The 17,914-nt window shown below is 44.3% G+C and overlaps 3 protein-coding genes and 1 long non-coding RNA gene across 6 annotated transcripts in view; 1 reads left to right on the plus strand and 3 right to left on the minus strand.

The window, feature by feature from the left end:
* The window catches only part of LOC109407819 (ribonuclease P protein subunit p25-like protein), a 606,744-nt gene extending 591,279 nt beyond the window's left edge, over positions 1–15,465 (minus strand). For all 3 annotated transcript variants that reach the window (XM_029870337.2, XM_062854475.1, XM_062854477.1), the window contains exon 1: positions 15,337–15,465. The gene's annotated coding sequence lies outside the window, so the exon portion shown is untranslated. The remainder of the gene's footprint in view (positions 1–15,336) is intronic.
* On the minus strand, positions 425–1,324 carry LOC134287510 (uncharacterized). Its single transcript, XR_009997353.1, has 2 exons — positions 811–1,324; positions 425–748 (listed from the first exon to the last, which is right to left on the minus strand). It is a non-coding gene; the product is annotated as an uncharacterized LOC134287510 (long non-coding RNA).
* Positions 1,460–13,966, minus strand: LOC134286981 (uncharacterized). The gene is made up of 4 exons (XM_062848697.1): positions 13,847–13,966; positions 10,019–13,738; positions 8,753–9,949; positions 1,460–1,576 (listed from the first exon to the last, which is right to left on the minus strand). Exons 1-4 carry the CDS (start codon positions 13,964–13,966, stop codon positions 1,460–1,462), a joined length of 5,154 nt encoding a protein of 1,717 aa, XP_062704681.1.
* A 480-nt stretch (positions 15,466–15,945) lies between the features above and the next one.
* Positions 15,946–17,010, plus strand: LOC109410099 (peptidyl-prolyl cis-trans isomerase H). The gene is made up of 3 exons (XM_019683639.3): positions 15,946–16,214; positions 16,288–16,464; positions 16,529–17,010. The coding sequence occupies exons 1-3, from the start codon at positions 16,131–16,133 to the stop codon at positions 16,820–16,822; spliced, it is 555 nt and encodes a 184-aa protein (XP_019539184.3). The 5' UTR covers positions 15,946–16,130; the 3' UTR covers positions 16,823–17,010.
* Positions 17,011–17,914: the final 904 nt, after the last annotated feature.

The following is a 17,914-nucleotide window of genomic DNA, read 5'->3' on the forward strand; positions in this document are numbered from 1 at the left end:
TCATAAACTGTAAATGCAACGTTTCTCATACTGTAGATGACCAGTAGCAATTGTCATTTAACCATTTCTCAAACTATTGTAGATAACAGTAAGCTAACCATTCCAGGTACAGATTTGCCAGTTTGAGAAATGGTTATTCGCCAATTTACAGTTTGTGGAATAGGCGGTTAAGATTGGTTACCATAAAAAATCGCTCGTTTTCCCGAACAAATTTTTCGCAATACAGTAAAGAATACGGTCAATATATTATCCAGTTTTTCAGACAATTCACTGCATAGAAAATGGTTGGAGAGCAGTTTAACAATAAATCTGGAAGAAAAACGAACACTGTATGTGTTATTATTGATTTATGGTTTTCCATGTTTTTTTAAGCTTTTGATATATGGGTCTTGTGCATTTGAACCGTTTAAAAATAAAAGGGCGGTTGTGCGTTCACCGGATATTTTTTTATTCAATCAATATTTGTCATTATATTTGTGGATGAAGAAGATGGTTTACCTTTCTCGTAAGACCTCCTCGCATCATATCGAGCAGCGCAATCTGCATTGAAGAAGAAGCATCTCGGGCCATTCCGAGGGCTGCTGAAATTCCTCCACTCGCGAGGTTACCTATCGTACGCCCGGTAGCGGTGATTAAAACTTCCTGCGGTGGGAGCGGATTTCTAATCGCCTTGTATCCTGCTGGTACGTCTGCAGCACATTTTGAGTTCTTCCAGCCGATGTGTGGCATTTTCCTTCGAGGACCTAAGCTGCAACGGAGTACCAGAGTATTTCAATTGAACGATCATCAACAGTTCCAAAACTAACTTACCTTGTGATCCAGGTTTTCGCTCCGGCAAATCCTCTCTGCGCTTTCACGAAGATTCCTAATTCGGAGCTGATTAGGCCGGATTTTGTAGAAACTATTTTACATTAAATTGGTCGTCTGCTGCTGCCCGATAAGAAAGAAGTGCGGTTTGTTGTCAATTATGCCGCTCACTACTACTAATGAGCGCTACAATTTGCCAAACTGTTGAGAAAATGTTGTGCACAGTGAAACACACAGGTGTGAGTGCGTTGCTCAAATATGAAAGCTAACCATATGTTATAAGGTGAGTTTATGTTGCTACAATTTAGAGCGACTTTTATCCCCATATTATTTAACAGTGCATGTATACTATGCCATACTGTTACTATTTGATATACTTGATTCAAATAAGTATTCATGGTACGAAATTTTCGGATTCATATGTTTCAACATGAACTCGCCTATTTGACATAGAGTAACATTACCAGTTAGAGGGAATTTACTGTTTGGAAGGCATGGCAAACTGTATTTTATTATGCGGGTAGTAGCTCATTCCGTGACCTTGGTCCTCCGTGCCTGCGTGCTCCTCACCATTTAGGTGCACATCGAAGTGCTGCTTCCACCTTCCAATCATCTCAAGTCCGTCCGTCAAGAGGTTCCCATCCTTATCTTTTCACATTTCGGCTCGCGACACGAAGCCTTCGCGGAGCACGTTGATCTTCTGGTAGAACTTACGCGTGTTTTGCGAACAGTACAGCAGTTCCATTTTCTCGCACTCGACTCTTTTTCTCTAAACAAACGGGTCTGCTCTTTTCCCTTCCGTTTACATCGTTCCACATTCTGCGGGGTTCAATGCTGCAGCATTCAAGCCCGCCCTGTGTTCTTCTCCTCCAGAAGCACTCCGCACTTCTTTCATCGAACCGTTTGTTCCGTCGACTCTGTTGCCGTTTAACGTACCCGACAGTGATCTCGGCTGCTTTTACTGAGCTTCAGCAGTCCTCTAGAGGGATCCAAGGTCCGGGAACTGGTACACTGCAAAATGCGTTGCTTTTGGGTGCTGAAGTTTTGCAATCCTTCGCGATGTGCCCGAATTTGTGACATTTTCGACACTTCGGACCTCTTGGGAGACCCACCTTCTTGGTTTGCTTACCGTTTCTGCTACCGCTTTTACCAGTAGTAGCCAGTGCCGAATCCACGTACGGAACCTGGGACATTTGGGAGCAACTTCGTTTTAATGACATCTCCGGTGATCGGTGCTTATGAGTTCTCGAGGGCCATGATCATGGGACGATACTCATCGGGGAGCTCTCTCTTTCGTAATCTTCAATCAAATCACGTCTAGGTGATGCGGTGTCGTTACGATTTGGTTGACCTAGTCGTCCATCGAATCACACGATGACGTTTTGATCAGCTTATGGAAAAGCTCGACTCGCCTGGTTAGACCCGCGCCCTCAAAACCTCTCAAACCAGTTTGGGCCCCACTTGCTGAGCTGTCCCTGCTTCCCGGACGTGGACGTAGTTTACCGGTTTGAATAGCAGGATAATCTCCACGTGCGCCTTGCCAGCTTGTACCGCTTCAAAGTTCTACCGACATCCATCTTCTTGTTCTTCTTTTTGGCGTAACGTCCTCACTGGGACAAAGCCTGCTTCTCAGCTTAGTGTTCTATGAGCACCATTGGCGTAGCTAGGGGGGGTTCCAGGGGTGCCTGGCACCCCCTAGAACAAATTTGGCACCCCCTAGAATCTTTTCTTGACAGACACCTAAAATTTAAAACTTAACACAATAATTCTAAAATTTATGAACGGCACATTTCAACAAAACTTAAGCACACTCAGAATTACTTAAATACTTGTTGTACGCTTTGGCGTTTAGGATATTCAGGCCAAACATTTCTATAGGTCCTAAGTGCATATGAGAGGCTCTCTTTAAATCACCTCTCTTTCGATTATAACGTGCTAGTATTTATAAAATTTGATTTACTTCTTGCATCGGAAGGTAGATTAAACAATCCTTTGTCGATCTTTACATCACAAATTGTCAAAATGTTCACAGTGACATCGTTATAATTTAAAGAGATCCGGAACAAAGAGAGCCTCTCTTTTGCAGATTGGACCTTTAGATATGTTTGTCGCCCATAGGCGCCAACTTGTGACGTAGTTGGGGGGGCGAAGCTCTCCAAAATTGGACAAAATTAATCTTTTTTCACCTCAATGCACTAGTTTTCACGTAAATATGCCTAAACTAGATGAACTGCGTCGAAATATTCCGAATTTGATTGGTTTTGAGAGGCCTCGCCCCCCCAACTACGTCACAAGTTGGCGCGTATGTTGTCGCCTATTGGTCAGAATCAACAGACTCTCTATGGATTTCTCCAGAAATACCTCTATCTATTTATACAGTGATTTCTCTAGGTTTTCTTATGGATTCCTACCGGTTATTCTTTCAATAAACTTCCCTTAGGATTCTCCAGGCAGTCCTGATGGGGTTGTACAGAGGGTTCATAATTTCATTCAATTCGGTTCACTGGTTTCCGAGATATAACAGCTCAAAAATTAGTTGGCTTAAAAATAGTGTTTTACCGGAACGGTTCTAACTTTGCGGAAGATTGATCAATTGCGCCCAAATTTGTACCAATGATGCACATATAATAGGTTGACAAACAGTCAAAATTTGAGATTTTTCGATGCACTCTATGAAAAATTATAGCATGTTGAACTTTATTGTGAGAGAAAAAAAAGTTGCCTATCCCAAACATTTTGGCCACCCCCTGTACATACTAGAAATTTCTGCAGAGATTGGTCCAGCATTTTCTTCTAGGATTTCTTAGCAAATTCTCGGAATTCTTCTAGGGATTCCTCTAAAAAAAATCTATTGGGATTCCTTCAGGAATTTCTTGCGGAATTATTCAAGACAATCTTCCTGGGATCCTTTCAGAAGTTTCTCCGGTGATTCTTTCAGGAATTCCTTCAGAGATTTTATTCAGATATTCTTCCAGAAATTTCTCATGGAATTCCTCCAGGAGCTTATATTAGCCTTTCTCCGGGAATTGTGGCTAGGATTCCTCAAGAAACTTCTGCTGCGATTCTTGCAGAAATTTCTCTTAGAACTCCTCTAAAAATTCTCAATATGGTACCTTCAGGTATTCTACTAGGGAAGTTTCAGAAATTCTTCCAGAAAATCTCCCTTGGATTTTTCTAAAAATCCCTTCGGTGATTTTTCCAGAGATTTCTTCAAGGATTTATCCAGGACTTCCTCCAGAGTTTCTTCCAAAAATTCCACAGAAGATTTCTCCAAGAACTTCTATTGCTCTTCCTCCATGAATTCCAGCTGGAATTCTTCAAGCAATCCCCATTAGAACTCCTTCAGAAATACTTCTAGGGAATTCTTCTGGCATACATACTTGCTGCATTACTTTCAGGAAATCCTCCTGAGATTTCCAGGCATCCTCCAGGCATTTTTAGGGGAATTACTTTTAGGATACCGCCGGTATTCCTGATTCTAAGAATTCCTCCAGATATTCCAGCTGGGATTCCTCAAGCTATTCCTGCGGTTATTCCAGCTATTCTTGCTCCAGAAATTCTAACTGTGAAACTTTAGAAATTATGCTACGGATTCTTCTAGAGCTGTCTCCTGGATTTTTACCGGGATCATTCCAGGCAAGCTTCCTGGAGTTCTTGAAGAAATTTCTTTGATTGTTCTACCACGGATTTCTCCAAGCACTCATCCAGGAATTCCTTCAGAGATTTTATCCAAAGATTCCTCCAGAAATTCCTGCATAAACTCTTTGTGGCCTTCCTTCAAAGATGCCTCAAACAAGTTTTCCTGCGGTTCTTCCAGCGATTCCTCCATAAATTCTTACTAGAATACGTCCAGAAATTCTTCTAATGATTCCTATACGAATTTAAAGCCTGTATCCGCAATAATCGGGACACAGAAATACAGCTGTAACTCTGCAATAGATGCATTAAAATTGCTCAAATTTTGTCTAATAACATCTTATGATGTGTTCATTTTACCTACAAAATTTCATGTAAATCGGTGCAGTACTTTTTGTTGTAGCAACGAAAGAGTAAAATGTGCGCCATTGAATTTTGTACAGCCCCTAGTTTTGCTTGTCAGTGCTGTAACTTTTGAATTTGGCAAAGGAATTGGCTGAAATTTTGAACACAAAACTCTCAATCTGCATTTGTTGCATTGGCAAAATTTCAAAAAAATCGATGCACTATCAACAATTTTATAGTCGAAACATTTATTATGACTGAACGTGATCTCAGCCCCTCTGACAACAATTAGTCAGCACCCTTTATTGCTTCGATTGTATTATTGAAAGAACTATATCAATAATCATCAAATTTTGCAGGCATAATACACATATAATCAACTAACTTCTGTGAAAATTTCATGAAAATAAGCAGAGGAATTCAAAAGTTATGAATAGACAAAAATCGCACATGAAAAACACGAAAAATATTCACTAACACCAGTAGCTTTGAAACCAATTGATCAAAGTTGATGAAATTTTGCAAGGAAGTATCTCTATAAGTATCATAACTGCTAACGAAATTTCATAATTATCATCACAGTACTTTAAACTGTAGCGTAAAAGAAACATTTAGTATGCGAAAGAAAATTGATGATTGTACAAAATGCTCAAAACCACGTCTGTTTGTTTTTCATCCACAGTTAAAAGTAAAGCATCGATTTCTATGAAATTTGGCACAAATAATACACATACACCAAAGAGTTCTCAGTCAATTATTTGGCCAATTTTACCGATTCATTACAGAGCTACTGACGTACTTCTGCGTCCCGATTATTGCGGATACAGGCTTTATCCTAGCATTGTGGCTGAAATTCTTCCGGAAAATCTTCCTGAGATTCCTTCAGAAATTCCTTCTGCGATTCAATCAGGGCCTTCGTTATAAGTTCTTTCAAAATACCTTTACCGGTTCTTGCAGGGACTTCTCTAGGTATTCCAAGGATTTTTTCTTTGGATTCTCCCAGGCATTTCCTGTGTAGTTTCCTCCAGCAATTACTCCTAGGATTTATGCTGAGATTTCTACAATGATACATCCCAGAATCCTGCAAATAATACTTCTTGAGATTTTTCCTGTGATTTCTTCAGAAGCTCTCCGGTGATTCCTCCAGGAATTTTTAACCAAGGATTCTCTCATAAGCTTCTCATGCTCTTCCTCCAGAAATTTCAGCTGGATTTCTCAAGGTATTCCTGATGTGGTTCTTCCAGCAATTCCTCCTAGGACTCCTCCTAAAATACTTACTGAAATACCTCACGGAATTCTTCTGGGAATTCTTCTAAGAATTTCTCCAGGGATTCCTCCACAAAATTGCTGGGATTATTCAAGGCAATCTTCATAGGAGCATTGCCTTCAGTGTTTCTTCCTGGAAATCTTAAAAGGATTTTTTTCCTGGGATTTCTCCAAATATTTATCATTGGATTCCTCCAGGAACCCCTCTTGACTTTCATCCAGGAACTCCTCCTGGGATTCCATAAGCGATTCCTGCTGCCTCTAATGTGTCAGCAATACCTCCTAGGTCTCCTCCAGAAATTCTTATTGTGATACCTGCAGGAATCCCTCTAGGGATTTCACGAATGGATGTACGCGCATTGCATATTGTTAGGCGTTTACAGAGTTAGGAAAAAAATCATTCCGAATATTGTAGCCTCTAGTTAATTTAATTTACTTTGATGTTATGTAAACTCGTCTAAGATAGAGTATTATATCTGTGGAATTGATCTCCGTAGGCAAATTACTTAACTGGTCGATGTAATCAAAGAATTAGCATAAAATATGCAGGGGTGTCCATTATGCCCCGATGGGTCTCCATTTCGCTCCGTACCTTTCCTGCCTACCCTGAAAAACACGCGGTATACAATTCATTATTTCTTCACAATAAAGACATTCTACCTGCTGTAAATGATTGAAATATGCAGAAAACAAGTTAAAGATGTAAGCCAACTGATAATATAAAAATGGCAAGTCTTACCTCCTCAATCAGTGGTTTTGGACTCCCAGAAGCTACGTTCAAAATTTAAGCGAAATCGGTGGAGCCTAAGGGGTCAAAACGCTTGAAGTTTGTATGGGAAAACTTGGCCAAATGTATGCAGAAATTTTAAATTTTCGAATTTTGCCACTAGGTGGCGCTGTAAGCGTTCGATAATCAAACCCTTTGGTATTATTGTAGGTGACTATATGCCAAACAACTTTTTCGAAGACCGCAAAGTGATCCAACGTCTGTGAAAAAAGTTATACCCTAGGAAAAGTGAGGATAAACTTAATTGTTATTTTTCCAATACATGTAAAGGAATAATATCAATAATTGTAATTGTAATTGTAATTGAATTTATTAATCATACGTGAACCATCTTGTACATTTATCGGGTCAAGGAAACTTTGAGGGGAAAAAACAATACTGATGGGATAACTAATAGATAACAATTAACAGTGCTAAGGTGCTAATAATTAGATGATATAGAATTATTCTATATCGATTCAGTGATGAGGTACTCGCAAAGCTGATTTGAAGGTAGAAACAGAAGGTTTCATCTTAATATTGTCTATCCGGTTGGAATCAAGACCGACATTCAAACAAAAATTGCAATTTTCTTGGTCCACAAGTGTCGCAACTGTTTCGCATCTAGTGCGCTGTGTTGCTGACAACAACGGGAAGGATGCGCACTACTTTTGACATGATTAAAAAACGTCGCGAGTTGGGTCGCGTCGCGACTTGATTGTGCGAAGTCCGGTTTGTTGGCGGCCCGACAATATCAATTGGAAGACGATTCCAAACAGCTACTCCGTAGTTTAGCAGGCTTTTCCTTGAGGTGGTAGTGTTGACTGGCATCGCGAAATTTCGTGTACGGTCCATCTGGCTTCTGGGAAGATGTTGCTGGATGTACTCCGGTACCGAGTTGAACCAAACTTGTCGGAAGAAGCAGCAGATGCGATGGTGGTAATTATCGGGAAGGTCTTGTCCAACTACTGTGTTCCTAACAGGCACGGTTGATGTTCGACGCGACAGATTGTAAACAAACCTCAGAGAGGCCTTGAAACATCTAATAATAAAATCTCAATACTTTGCCTCACTTTGCCTAGGGTATAACTTTTTTCACAGTCGTCAGATCACTTCGCGGTCTTCGACAAAGTTCTCTGGCATATAGTCACCTACAATAATACCAAAGGGTTTGATTATTGAACGCTTACAGCGCCACCTAGCGGTAAAATTCGAAAACTTAAAATTTATGCGTGCATTTCGCCAAGTTTTCCCATACAAACTTCAAGCGTTTTGAGCGCCCCCTTAGGCTCAACCGATTTTGCTCAAATTTTGAACGTAGCTTCTGAGAGTCCAAAACAACTGATTTAGGAGGTAAGACTATTATTACTTTTCGAAATTTTTGTTTTTCATATATGTGTGGGCCACCCTAGTCCATTATGCCCCTAATCCCCCTATTTGGTAATATCTTTAAGAATTTCTTAAGGGAGTTCTTCGTGAGTTCCCTTGTGAAATTACCAGTGAAGGTCCTGCTGAAGTGATGAAGCCTCAGTTTAAAGTGCTCTCGTTAAGGTTTTTGTCACCAGATACGCAAAGTACAGCCATAATACAAGCGTGTTCCTTCCGATCTAAAGTGGACTGTAATTTTCTAGTTTTTAGGCGTCTCGGCCATTCGGTTTCGAGAGTAAAATCAAACGCGACCGATTCACTTGAATGATTGTACAGAACTTGTTTTATTCATGTTTTTGGAGAGATACATGGTGTGTGTGTAGAATTCGTGTTTCGGCACAGAAGGTGCTAGAGATGTTCATATTGTTAGGGTTGTTCATTTTATAAGTAATCGAACATACTCCCCGGGTTGAAATACACATTTCAATCTTTATCTTCGTCTAACGGCAAAAAACAAACTTCAGTGACTGCCCTCTTAAACTCCGCTCCGCTTGAAACTCTCACTGTAACGACGCGTGTCACGCCGTCATCACCTGGATGTGTCGCAGTTATCCTTCCTAGTGCCCACTGTAAAGGTGGGAGGTTTTTGTCCATCAGTAGCACTAGAGCGTTGATCTCGATCTTTCTCGTCTTCAACCACTTCTGCCGATTCTGGAGCTCCGGAAGATACTCCGCGGTCCATCTCTTCCAAAAGTGTTGAACCATGCTTTGCACAAGTTGCCACCTCGATAGAGTACTCGGTTTCAGGTCGAGGTAGGATGGTTCCGCAACCGCTTGCATCTCACGCCCGATCAAAAAGTGTGCTGGTGTTATTGCAGTATAGTCGCTTGGATCGTCTGAGCAAGGCGCCAGCGGCCTTGAATTTAGCACCGCTTCAATTTGCGTTAGGGTGGTGTACAACTCTTCGTACGACAGCTTCCGGTCCCCAACGATTCGGGTCAAGTGGTGTTTGACCTGCTTGACTCCGGCCTCCCATATTCCGCCAAAGTGGGGGCTTCTTGGCGGGATGAACGACCAGTCTATTCCCTTTTCGGTGCAGAAGCTAATGATATTCTTGGTAGCATACTGGTTCTGGAACAGTTGCCATAACTCGTGTAACTCCGTCTTGGCTCCAACAAAGTTGGTCGCATTATCGGAACGCAGCGTCTTCGGACATCCTCGTCGGCTTGTGAAGCGTCTCAATGCTGCGAGAAACGCATCCGTCGTTAGATCACAGACCAATTCAAGATGAATAGCACGGGTCTGCATACATACAAATAAGCACACGTACCCCTTAGTGATGAAAGGTTTACGTGCCGTAGAAGACGATTTAATCCAAAAAGGCCCAGCGTAGTCAACTCCGGTGTTTGAGAACACGGGAGCTGGTCGAATCCGGTAGGACGGTAGGTCACCCATCATTTGCGTCGTTTTCAGTGGGTTCGCCTTGAAACAGACCATACAATTCCGAATTACCTTACGAATCGTGGCCTTCACATTCAACGGCCAGTAGCGTTGTCGTACAATGCCGAGCAGACCCTTCTGCCCGATGTGCAGATTCTCCTGATGCAAATGTCGGACGAGTGCTTCGGTGATCGGATGCTTCGCTGGAAGTATCATTTGATGACGACTGTCGTAGGGAATGAAGGCTCGCTTGATCCGGCCTCCTACTCGCAGGATACCATCTTCGTTGTCCAAGAACGCTTTCAATCCATTCAGCCGATGCTTTGTGTCAGCACCGTCCCGTAGTGCACGTATTTCTGACTAGAACGCTTCATGTTGGACCATTCGCACTATCAACAGGATCGCCTTCATGATTTCTTCAGCCGCGAGCGGGCCCTTCACCACCTTCGTCTTGTGGGACATGATGTACCTTGCAAAGCGCGTCAAGTAGGCCATGCACCGCACGACCTTGGTAAAGCTGCTCACTCTGTCAAAAATTGTCATTCGTCGAACGGGAGTCGTCAAAGCCAGTGCAACTCCGGCCCGCATTTCAGGGAGCTCTCCATCAGGTATTTGTGGTCCATCCTCCGCGTCGGTAAGAGCATTCAGCATAGGCGGGCCGTGCCACCATATCTTGGATGCCAAAAGCTTCTTCGGTTGCTCTCCCCGGGATATCAGGTCAGCAGGATTTTCGTCCGTAGGTATGTAGCGCCAATGGAAATTTGGAATTAAGCTTTGAATCTCACTTACCCGATTCGAGACGTAGGTGTTCAGCATGTGCGGTGACTTCCCGATCCATGCCAACACGATTCTGGAGTCGCTCCAGAGGTTGATCGATGAAAATTCCAACTCAGTGGCGTCCAAAAACTTCACAATCAGTTTGGCGAGCAGTAATGCCGCCAGGAGCTCAGCACGAGGAGTCGTAATAGCTATTTCCTTTGCTTTCTTTTTTGGCAGGATACGAGACTTGCTGCAAATCAGGTTCATTCGCACGGAACCGTCAGGAAAAACTCCTCGCGTATACAAGCATGCCCCGTAGGCCAAGTCGGAGGCATCCGAGAAGCCGTGCAGTTCCAGTTGAAGCGGCCCCTCCCAGGAGATCCACCTTGGCATATGCATATCGTTCAGAAGAACCATTTCGTTTCGCAAGCTTCGCCATTTAGAATTGATTTCGCCGGGTACCGCATCATCCCAGTCGATTTGCAGTTCACCGACCTCTCGTAGCATCAATTTCGCAGTTGTGAGCACCGGACCAAAAAAGCCCAGAGGATCGAATATTTTTGCCAGCTGACTCAACAGTTTTCTCCTCGTCAATTCATCGATGATGGCTTCGGAAACTGACACGGAAAACCAATCCTCGGCTGGATTCCACGTCACGCCCAACGTCTTCACTGTCGTTTTCGAGTTATCGTCCGTCACTTCGAAAGAGTTGCCCCGCAGAGCATCAGGAACATCTGTCACTTCTTGTTGCAATTGGCAAGCTGCTGCTATAGAATCAGCACCAGTAAGGATGTCGTCCATGTACGTACCCTTCTCGATGACCTTCACAGCTCCAGGAAATTCGTCCTGATGATCCACAGCAGTCTGCTTGAGCGCCATGGTCGCCTGAAACGGGGATGGTGCGAGCCCGTACGTAACCGTTGTTAGCTCCTGAACGGTCACAGGTTCCTCTCGATTATACCGCCAGAAAATACGTTGATATTTCGTGTCTTGCGGGTGTACGTCGACCTGGCGGAACATCTTGGGAATATCCAGCGTGAAGACATACTGAAATCCCCTGAATCGTAGAAGAATTGCGAAGAGGTCATTCTGAATGGTTGGCCCGGTCATCAGAACGTCGTTGATGGAAACTCCGGAAGATGATTTGGCAGAACCATCAAATACGACCCTCAGTTTGGTCGTCGCGCTCGTTGGCCGCAGTATGCAGTGATGGGGTAGATAATATACCGAGCCGGGATCCTCCTTGTGATCCACCTGCACCTCGCGCATGTGGCCCAGCTGCTGGTATTCTCGAATGAACTGCGAGTACTGCTCCTTTAATTCCGGTTGCCTGTCCAATTTTCGTTCAAGGTTCAGAAAGCGCCTCAGCGCCATTTCGCATGAATCGCCCAGCTCGTGCCTTCGTTCGTTGAAGGGATGCTGAACAACATATCTCCCCGCTTCGGTGCGCTGATGAGTACGAGAAAAATGTTCTACGCACCGCTCGTCATCCGCCTTAGGGACCAGGCGAATCTCGTCACATGCTTCCACTCTGTAGAAACTCTTCAGAAGCTCGATAAGGGGTTCATCCTCGGCAGTCTGACAGAAGGTGTGCGCAACAACTGGCGCGTCGCTCGCAATTACTCCTCCGGCGATCCAACCAAGCTTGGTGCTGGTCAGAGTCGGCAAATTCGGGCCGAGTTCGATCCGATCATTTTGCAGAAGATCCCAGAAGTGTTCAGCGCCAATTAACATATCGACGCGTCCTCGTTCGTTGAATGTTGGATCGGCTAAATCTTCCTTGCTTGGGATAGACCAGTCGGAAATATCGAAGGATTTCACGGGCAAGTCGCCAGTGATACGAGGAGTCACCAGCAAGTCAAGGTCGACAGCAAAATCTCCGTGGCAGGATTTTACTGTGGTCCGCAGCATGCGACGAATTCGTGTGTGGTTGCCGTTCAGACTACTGACTGTATAATCAGCTGGGTCCAGTTTCAGTGACAGCAGATTCGCAAATCTTTCCGTTACAAAATTCATTTGCGATGCGGAATCCAGAAGCACTCGGCATGGGTAGGGAGTGCTGCACAACCCATACGCCAACACCACTGCAGTCGACAGCAGCGTTTGTTTCGTCGTCCCTTCGACACTTGCACACAGAGTCGTCGTTCCCGATGGATTACCGGCGTTCGGAGTGCCGGTTGGCTTCACTTCCGGTGTCGCAGGGGATTCTGTTGGCTTTGCAATTGCAGCCCTGGAAGCGTCCTCGGTGTGTAGCAAGGTGTGATGTTTCTTGCTACACTCACGACAAGAACGTGTCGACGAACACGCGTTGGTTCGATGTCCCCTGGTCAAGCAGTTGAAGCAGGCACCGCATCGCTTCAGTACATCATATTTTTCACTCACACTTTTGTTCTTGAAACACTCACATTTCCAAAGTTCGTGAGCTGCTTTACACACTGGACACTTATGTTCGTTTTTCATTTCACTGGTTGACACTAGTGTGTGGCCTTTTGCCACCTTCGGTTTTACACTCTCCGTCGGCGACTTCGTGTCGATCTTTTCGTAGATTCGACATTGTTCTTGTAGAAAATCCAGCGTCGCAGCATACGTCGGCAGAACTCCCTTTTTCTGACGGGCTTCCCAGGCAACACGCAGCTTTTTGTCCATCTTCGCAGCAATGAGGTTCACCAGCATCTGTTCCGCAAGCCCAGCTACTGGCAGCTGCTGATTCCTCAGGGCGTCCACATTCTTCATGCAAACGTCGATCATCTTCCTCATGTTCACCGCGTTGTCCTGTCCAACTTTTGGCAAGTTAAACAGGTTCTCAATATGCTTGTCGATAATGATTCGCTTATCTTCATATCTCTGTTCCAACACCAACCATGCGGCATCATAGTCGTTGTTGTTGACTAGATCCTGGTCGATGACACCGGCAGCTGGACCGACGAGGCAGTTTCGAAGGTGGTATAATTTCAACGCCGGCTCTTCCTGTCTGTACCGATTCATGACGGTTGTGAACATCGATTTGAAGGAAAACCATTTCTCATATGACCCGTCGAAGGTCGGCAGCGGGACTTGTAACGGGGGTAGGTAGGGCTGGGCTGGGTACACCAACTGCTGCGAAGGGTTCTGGAGCGCCGCACTGGGACCGGCGACCAATTTGGAAGCAGGAGCCGCGTTGGCGACCGCTGCCTTCGTAGCCTGCTCTAGCAGCATACTGAGTCGGATGACCACGTCGTTGTGGAGCGTTTCGAAATCCACGTATTTTGCAGTTTGTTCAGCACGGCGTTCATCAGAGAGGGGTAGTGCATAAATCTTGTTCTGAAAGTCATTGTACTCGCGGTAACAATGCTCCACCGTCTTTTGGTGAAGCTACAGGAAGTGAACGTTCAAAATGTTCGGGTTCGGATCTTCATCACTATGTCGCAAAGCACTTTGCACACGCGTCAACTTCCCTTTCACTGCCCCTCTCTGATGAACCAGCACTTTCAGTTGTTCTTCCATCTTCACGAGTTCTTCTTTTCGTTTTTGTACTTCTTTTTCTTCACTTATTGGCGTTCTCGGAATTTTGTCCTTCTTAGGCGGCGGTGTAGCATACATCTTCACTGTTGCGAACTACATGGCACTGACCACCCGCCATTTGCAAAAACAAAATCCACCAATCGAACACTAAACACTTTTCTTCTTCTCGCGATGGTTCAGCCTCAGATCGCTTGTTGCAGTTAGGGCTTCTTTTTTTCACTGGCGACGACTCAGCGTCACATCCACCAGTAATGGATGCTCACAATCGTTTTCCTCGAAGCGACTGACGTCGCTACACTCGGCCGACAGCGGCGGACGAATGCTCAACCGGAATCAATCTTCTTCTCACTGGGCTGGCTAACGGAACACCCACTATCGGGTGACCCCAAACCACGAATCGTTTATCTTTTTCACTGAGGTGACCGTTCCGTGCAACAGCAGCCAACGAATCACTACACCCGGCCGGTAGCAGCGGACGAATGCTCAAATCGAATTTCAATCCTCGGCGCGACCGCCATTTGCAACGCCGATTGGCGCATCACCACTCGATCAATCGCGGCGGAGGAGCGTTCGGTCTTGGTTTTCACGGGAAAACACGGTACGGTAATCGAAATCCACCGGTTTTTTGCAAATCCGGCTGTTGAAGGACCACAATGTTCCTTCCGATCTAAAGTGGACTGTAATTTTCTAGTTTTTAGGCGTCTCGGCCATTCGGTTTCGAGAGTAAAATCAAACGCGACCGATTCACTTGAATGATTGTACAGAACTTGTTTTATTCATGTTTTTGGAGAGATACATGGTGTGTGTGTAGAATTCGTGTTTCGGCACAGAAGGTGCTAGAGATGTTCATATTGTTAGGGTTGTTCATTTTATAAGTAATCGAACAAAGCGTATTAGTAATTTTGTAAGATAATCAATTGGCTTCTTAAGCGGTGTTGAGATATCTCCATATTCTGAATCTGCATGCAAAACTGAGCCGAAATCCAAATTTTCATGAATTTTAGTGCCCGGGAACCTATTTAAAAATCAGCTTGAAGTTTGTATGGGAGCGATTTGTCGAATCACCCCTCGTCGCATTTTGTACTGGGCGGAGCTGTCAAGCAGTTGGCCAGCTGTCAAAAGGTGATTTCGAAACATCTCTTGGAAATCGATTTTAGGTACCAAAATGAAGATCTAAAAATCTGAAAAAAATCATGGTGGTTCAGAAAGAAGTGCCCTTTCGTATAAAGTCGAAAAATTAATACATTTTTCTTAATTTAAAAACCCAATTGATTCATTAGAAAATTGAACGACATTTCTCACGTTGTGCTCAGTCTGTCCAAAATAAATATATGTACCGCAGGATTCACCCTTTTCCAACAACTTCGTTGTCCTTTCAGATCCACGCTTCAACCCTGGTCTGATAGTAAACAAGCCAAAAGCGGGATTCGCGAAGTTAAAGTACGTACCTTTTGCCTGCTTTTCAATGGTAATCCGCAGATTTTTCTCGAAGCACCGAACCACTACCACAAATCAAGCACTAGTTTCACTAAAATTACACAATATTATTCAATATTCCGTTCAAATTTCGATAATCTTCAAACGACATCGACCGCCGACCGTCCGAAAACGAAAACAAAACCACGCGCCTTGCGTTCTCTTTTTCTTCGCTCTCGCGCAAAAATCTTATCCGAAGGGCGCCGTTGCAAAACGGTGAAAAGGAGGGGTCGTCCTTCGGAAAGGAAGAGAAAAGAAACCAACACCACAGGGCACCACGAACAGCTGACAGCTTGCGAGAGCCGAGAGAACCCCGGCAAGCCGCAACGCGCTATCTGGAAGTACTAAATCTGATTCACACAGAAAAGTAGATCTGATGTGCAATCATGATTTTTCATTATAATAAAATTATTTTCAAAAATGCACGTCAATAATGGATTAGCATTATATTTAATATTAATACCTCTCAAGGAGTTGATTAAAAATACAGATTTTAAGTTTTTGTAAGTTGTGTGAAACATTTTAAGCGTGTCCCGCCACATCGCATCGTTTGATAAACGTTCGCTTCGCTCGTGGTGTGAAGCCAACAAGCGTCGAGCGCGGCATCATTTGTAAACAAAACCTCATCGCGGTTGGAAGTACCTTCGGTGGTAGCCGGAAGTTGAATATAAGCCTCTCGTAGAAAGTGGACTTGGTGAATGTACAAAGCATAATAGATAACTAACTAGTACCGGACGATTAGTAGCTAAGCGCTGTAGGAATAAACATGCCCACCTGGAATCAAATGCAATCGCAGCTTAGGCACCCGAACAATCCGGTGGTGTTTATGGACATTACCGTCGGAACTTCGGTAAGATGTTTATTGTTCTTTGATTTCTGGTCTTGTCGTTAACAGAAAACTTTCGGTAACTGTATCGTATTAGGAAATCGGCCGAATGGTGTTCGAGCTGTTTGCGGACGTGGTTCCGAAGACGTGCGAAAACTTCCGCCAGTTTTGCACCGGCGAGTACAAAAAGGACGGTGTTCCGATCGGGTACAAGGGCTCCAGCTTCCACCGGGTGATAAAAGATTTCATGATCCAGGGTGGTGATTTTGTCAATGTAAGAGGACGTGAGGTGGTCAAGTTTCTTTCGGTTCATTGAGATTCTCTATTTCGATTGGCAGGGTGACGGAACTGGAGTGATGAGCATTTATGGTAACAGTACATTCCCGGACGAAGGATTCCTGCTGAAACACGAAGCACCCGGATTGTTGTCGATGGCCAACAGCGGGAAGGACACCAACGGGTGTCAGTTCTTCATTACCTGTGCGAAGTGCAACTTTTTGGACTATAAGCACGTCGTGTTCGGAAGAGTGCTGGATGGGTTGCTGATCATGCGGAAAATCGAAAACGTCCCCACCGGACCGAACAATAAACCTAAGCTTCCGGTAGTGATTTCGCAGTGTGGTCAGATGTAAAAGAAATAGCAACGCATCTCGTTAGATTTTTATGAGCTTCTCAATTCTCTACCACGTAAGGACACTTTGTTTTTAAGATCCCGGACGGCCAGTTTCCAGAGTCAAGGAGTTAATCACCATCGACTCGAAGCAGTAGTGGACACGACAGGCTATCAATACACGTCATCCAGCAGAACGAAATACTAAAAGTAAGTGTTCTCGATTTATATCACATTTAAAGTCCCTTTTGGCTTTGTTTAACTGAATGGTAGCTTTGCGGAGCTCGATGCAGGTGTAGCCCATGACCTTGTAAAAACGCGCGGGAAATACAGTTTTATGGCCTGTCGTAAATTATGAATGGTCGTAGGTCGGTAGGTCACACTAATCGCTTATGAAGCTTCGGTTACGCTTCTGACATACTGTTCTTCAGTTGGCACCTTTCCACATCAAGCTTAAGCAAGTCCAGCCAACACTGCTGGTTGATGTAGAACCGACCGCACGTTCTCATCCTAATGCCTATTGCATGTCGATGTGGTTACGTAATGAAATCATAGGTACATACAACGAAATGGGGGCCGTACACTCAATCATCATGCCCACCAACCACATCAGAGCACTTCAGTCAAGTCCAAGGAAATCAAAACGAGCAGACACCCCGCGTAGACCCCGCCCCCTGTTCCTTATTCAGGTGCCCTCCGTTTCATTATTGCGGGAATGGGCGGCAGTCCAGATTTGCATAACGCGGAGTAATACATTTCACTTGTTTTTTCCCCTCGATTTCTTAATGCTAACTTAGTATACTAAGGTATAGGTATGAATACTTAACAGGGCTAGTAGCGACTCTCTTAAAGTATCGAAATCCTTTAATTACTATAGTATTATAATAGTATTATAATAGTAAAACACTGGGTTAGGAGAGATCCCAGCGATTTCTTTAGAACGCAAGCTGATCGCTGACTCGCTACCAGCCCTGCTCTACCTATCGAATATTTGCCGGGCGTTAATTCTTCTCTGTCACGCGAACGGAACTCGTCCTTTCAAGACGTCTACGGTACTACCACAATTATTATCCATCAGAAGCGTATCCAGGAGGGAGGTACGGACAGCTTGTTT

Source organism: Aedes albopictus, chromosome 2 (assembly GCF_035046485.1).
Source record: "Aedes albopictus strain Foshan chromosome 2, AalbF5, whole genome shotgun sequence".
In the NCBI taxonomy this organism is placed as follows: Eukaryota; Metazoa; Arthropoda; class Insecta; order Diptera; family Culicidae; genus Aedes; species Aedes albopictus.

Bases quoted from the DNA above. Each gene is read 5' to 3' on its own strand.
- LOC134286981 (XM_062848697.1), bottom strand. From the start codon at position 13,966: ATGTATGCTACACCGCCGCCTAAGAAGGACAAAATTCCGAGAACGCCA. The intron at 9,950-10,018 runs GTGCGAATGGTC...GCTGACACAAAG, and splicing joins TGAAGGCGATCCTGTTGATA to CATCGGCTGAATGGATTGAA. The intron at 1,577-8,752 runs GTGAGAGTTTCA...CCGTTTGTTTAG, and splicing joins GCGTGACACGCGTCGTTACA to AGAAAAAGAGTCGAGTGCGA.
- LOC109410099 (XM_019683639.3), top strand. From the start codon at position 16,131: ATGCCCACCTGGAATCAAATGCAATCGCAGCTTAGGCACCCGAACAAT. The intron at 16,215-16,287 runs GTAAGATGTTTA...GTATCGTATTAG, and splicing joins ACATTACCGTCGGAACTTCG to GAAATCGGCCGAATGGTGTT. The intron at 16,465-16,528 runs GTAAGAGGACGT...TTCGATTGGCAG, and splicing joins AGGGTGGTGATTTTGTCAAT to GGTGACGGAACTGGAGTGAT.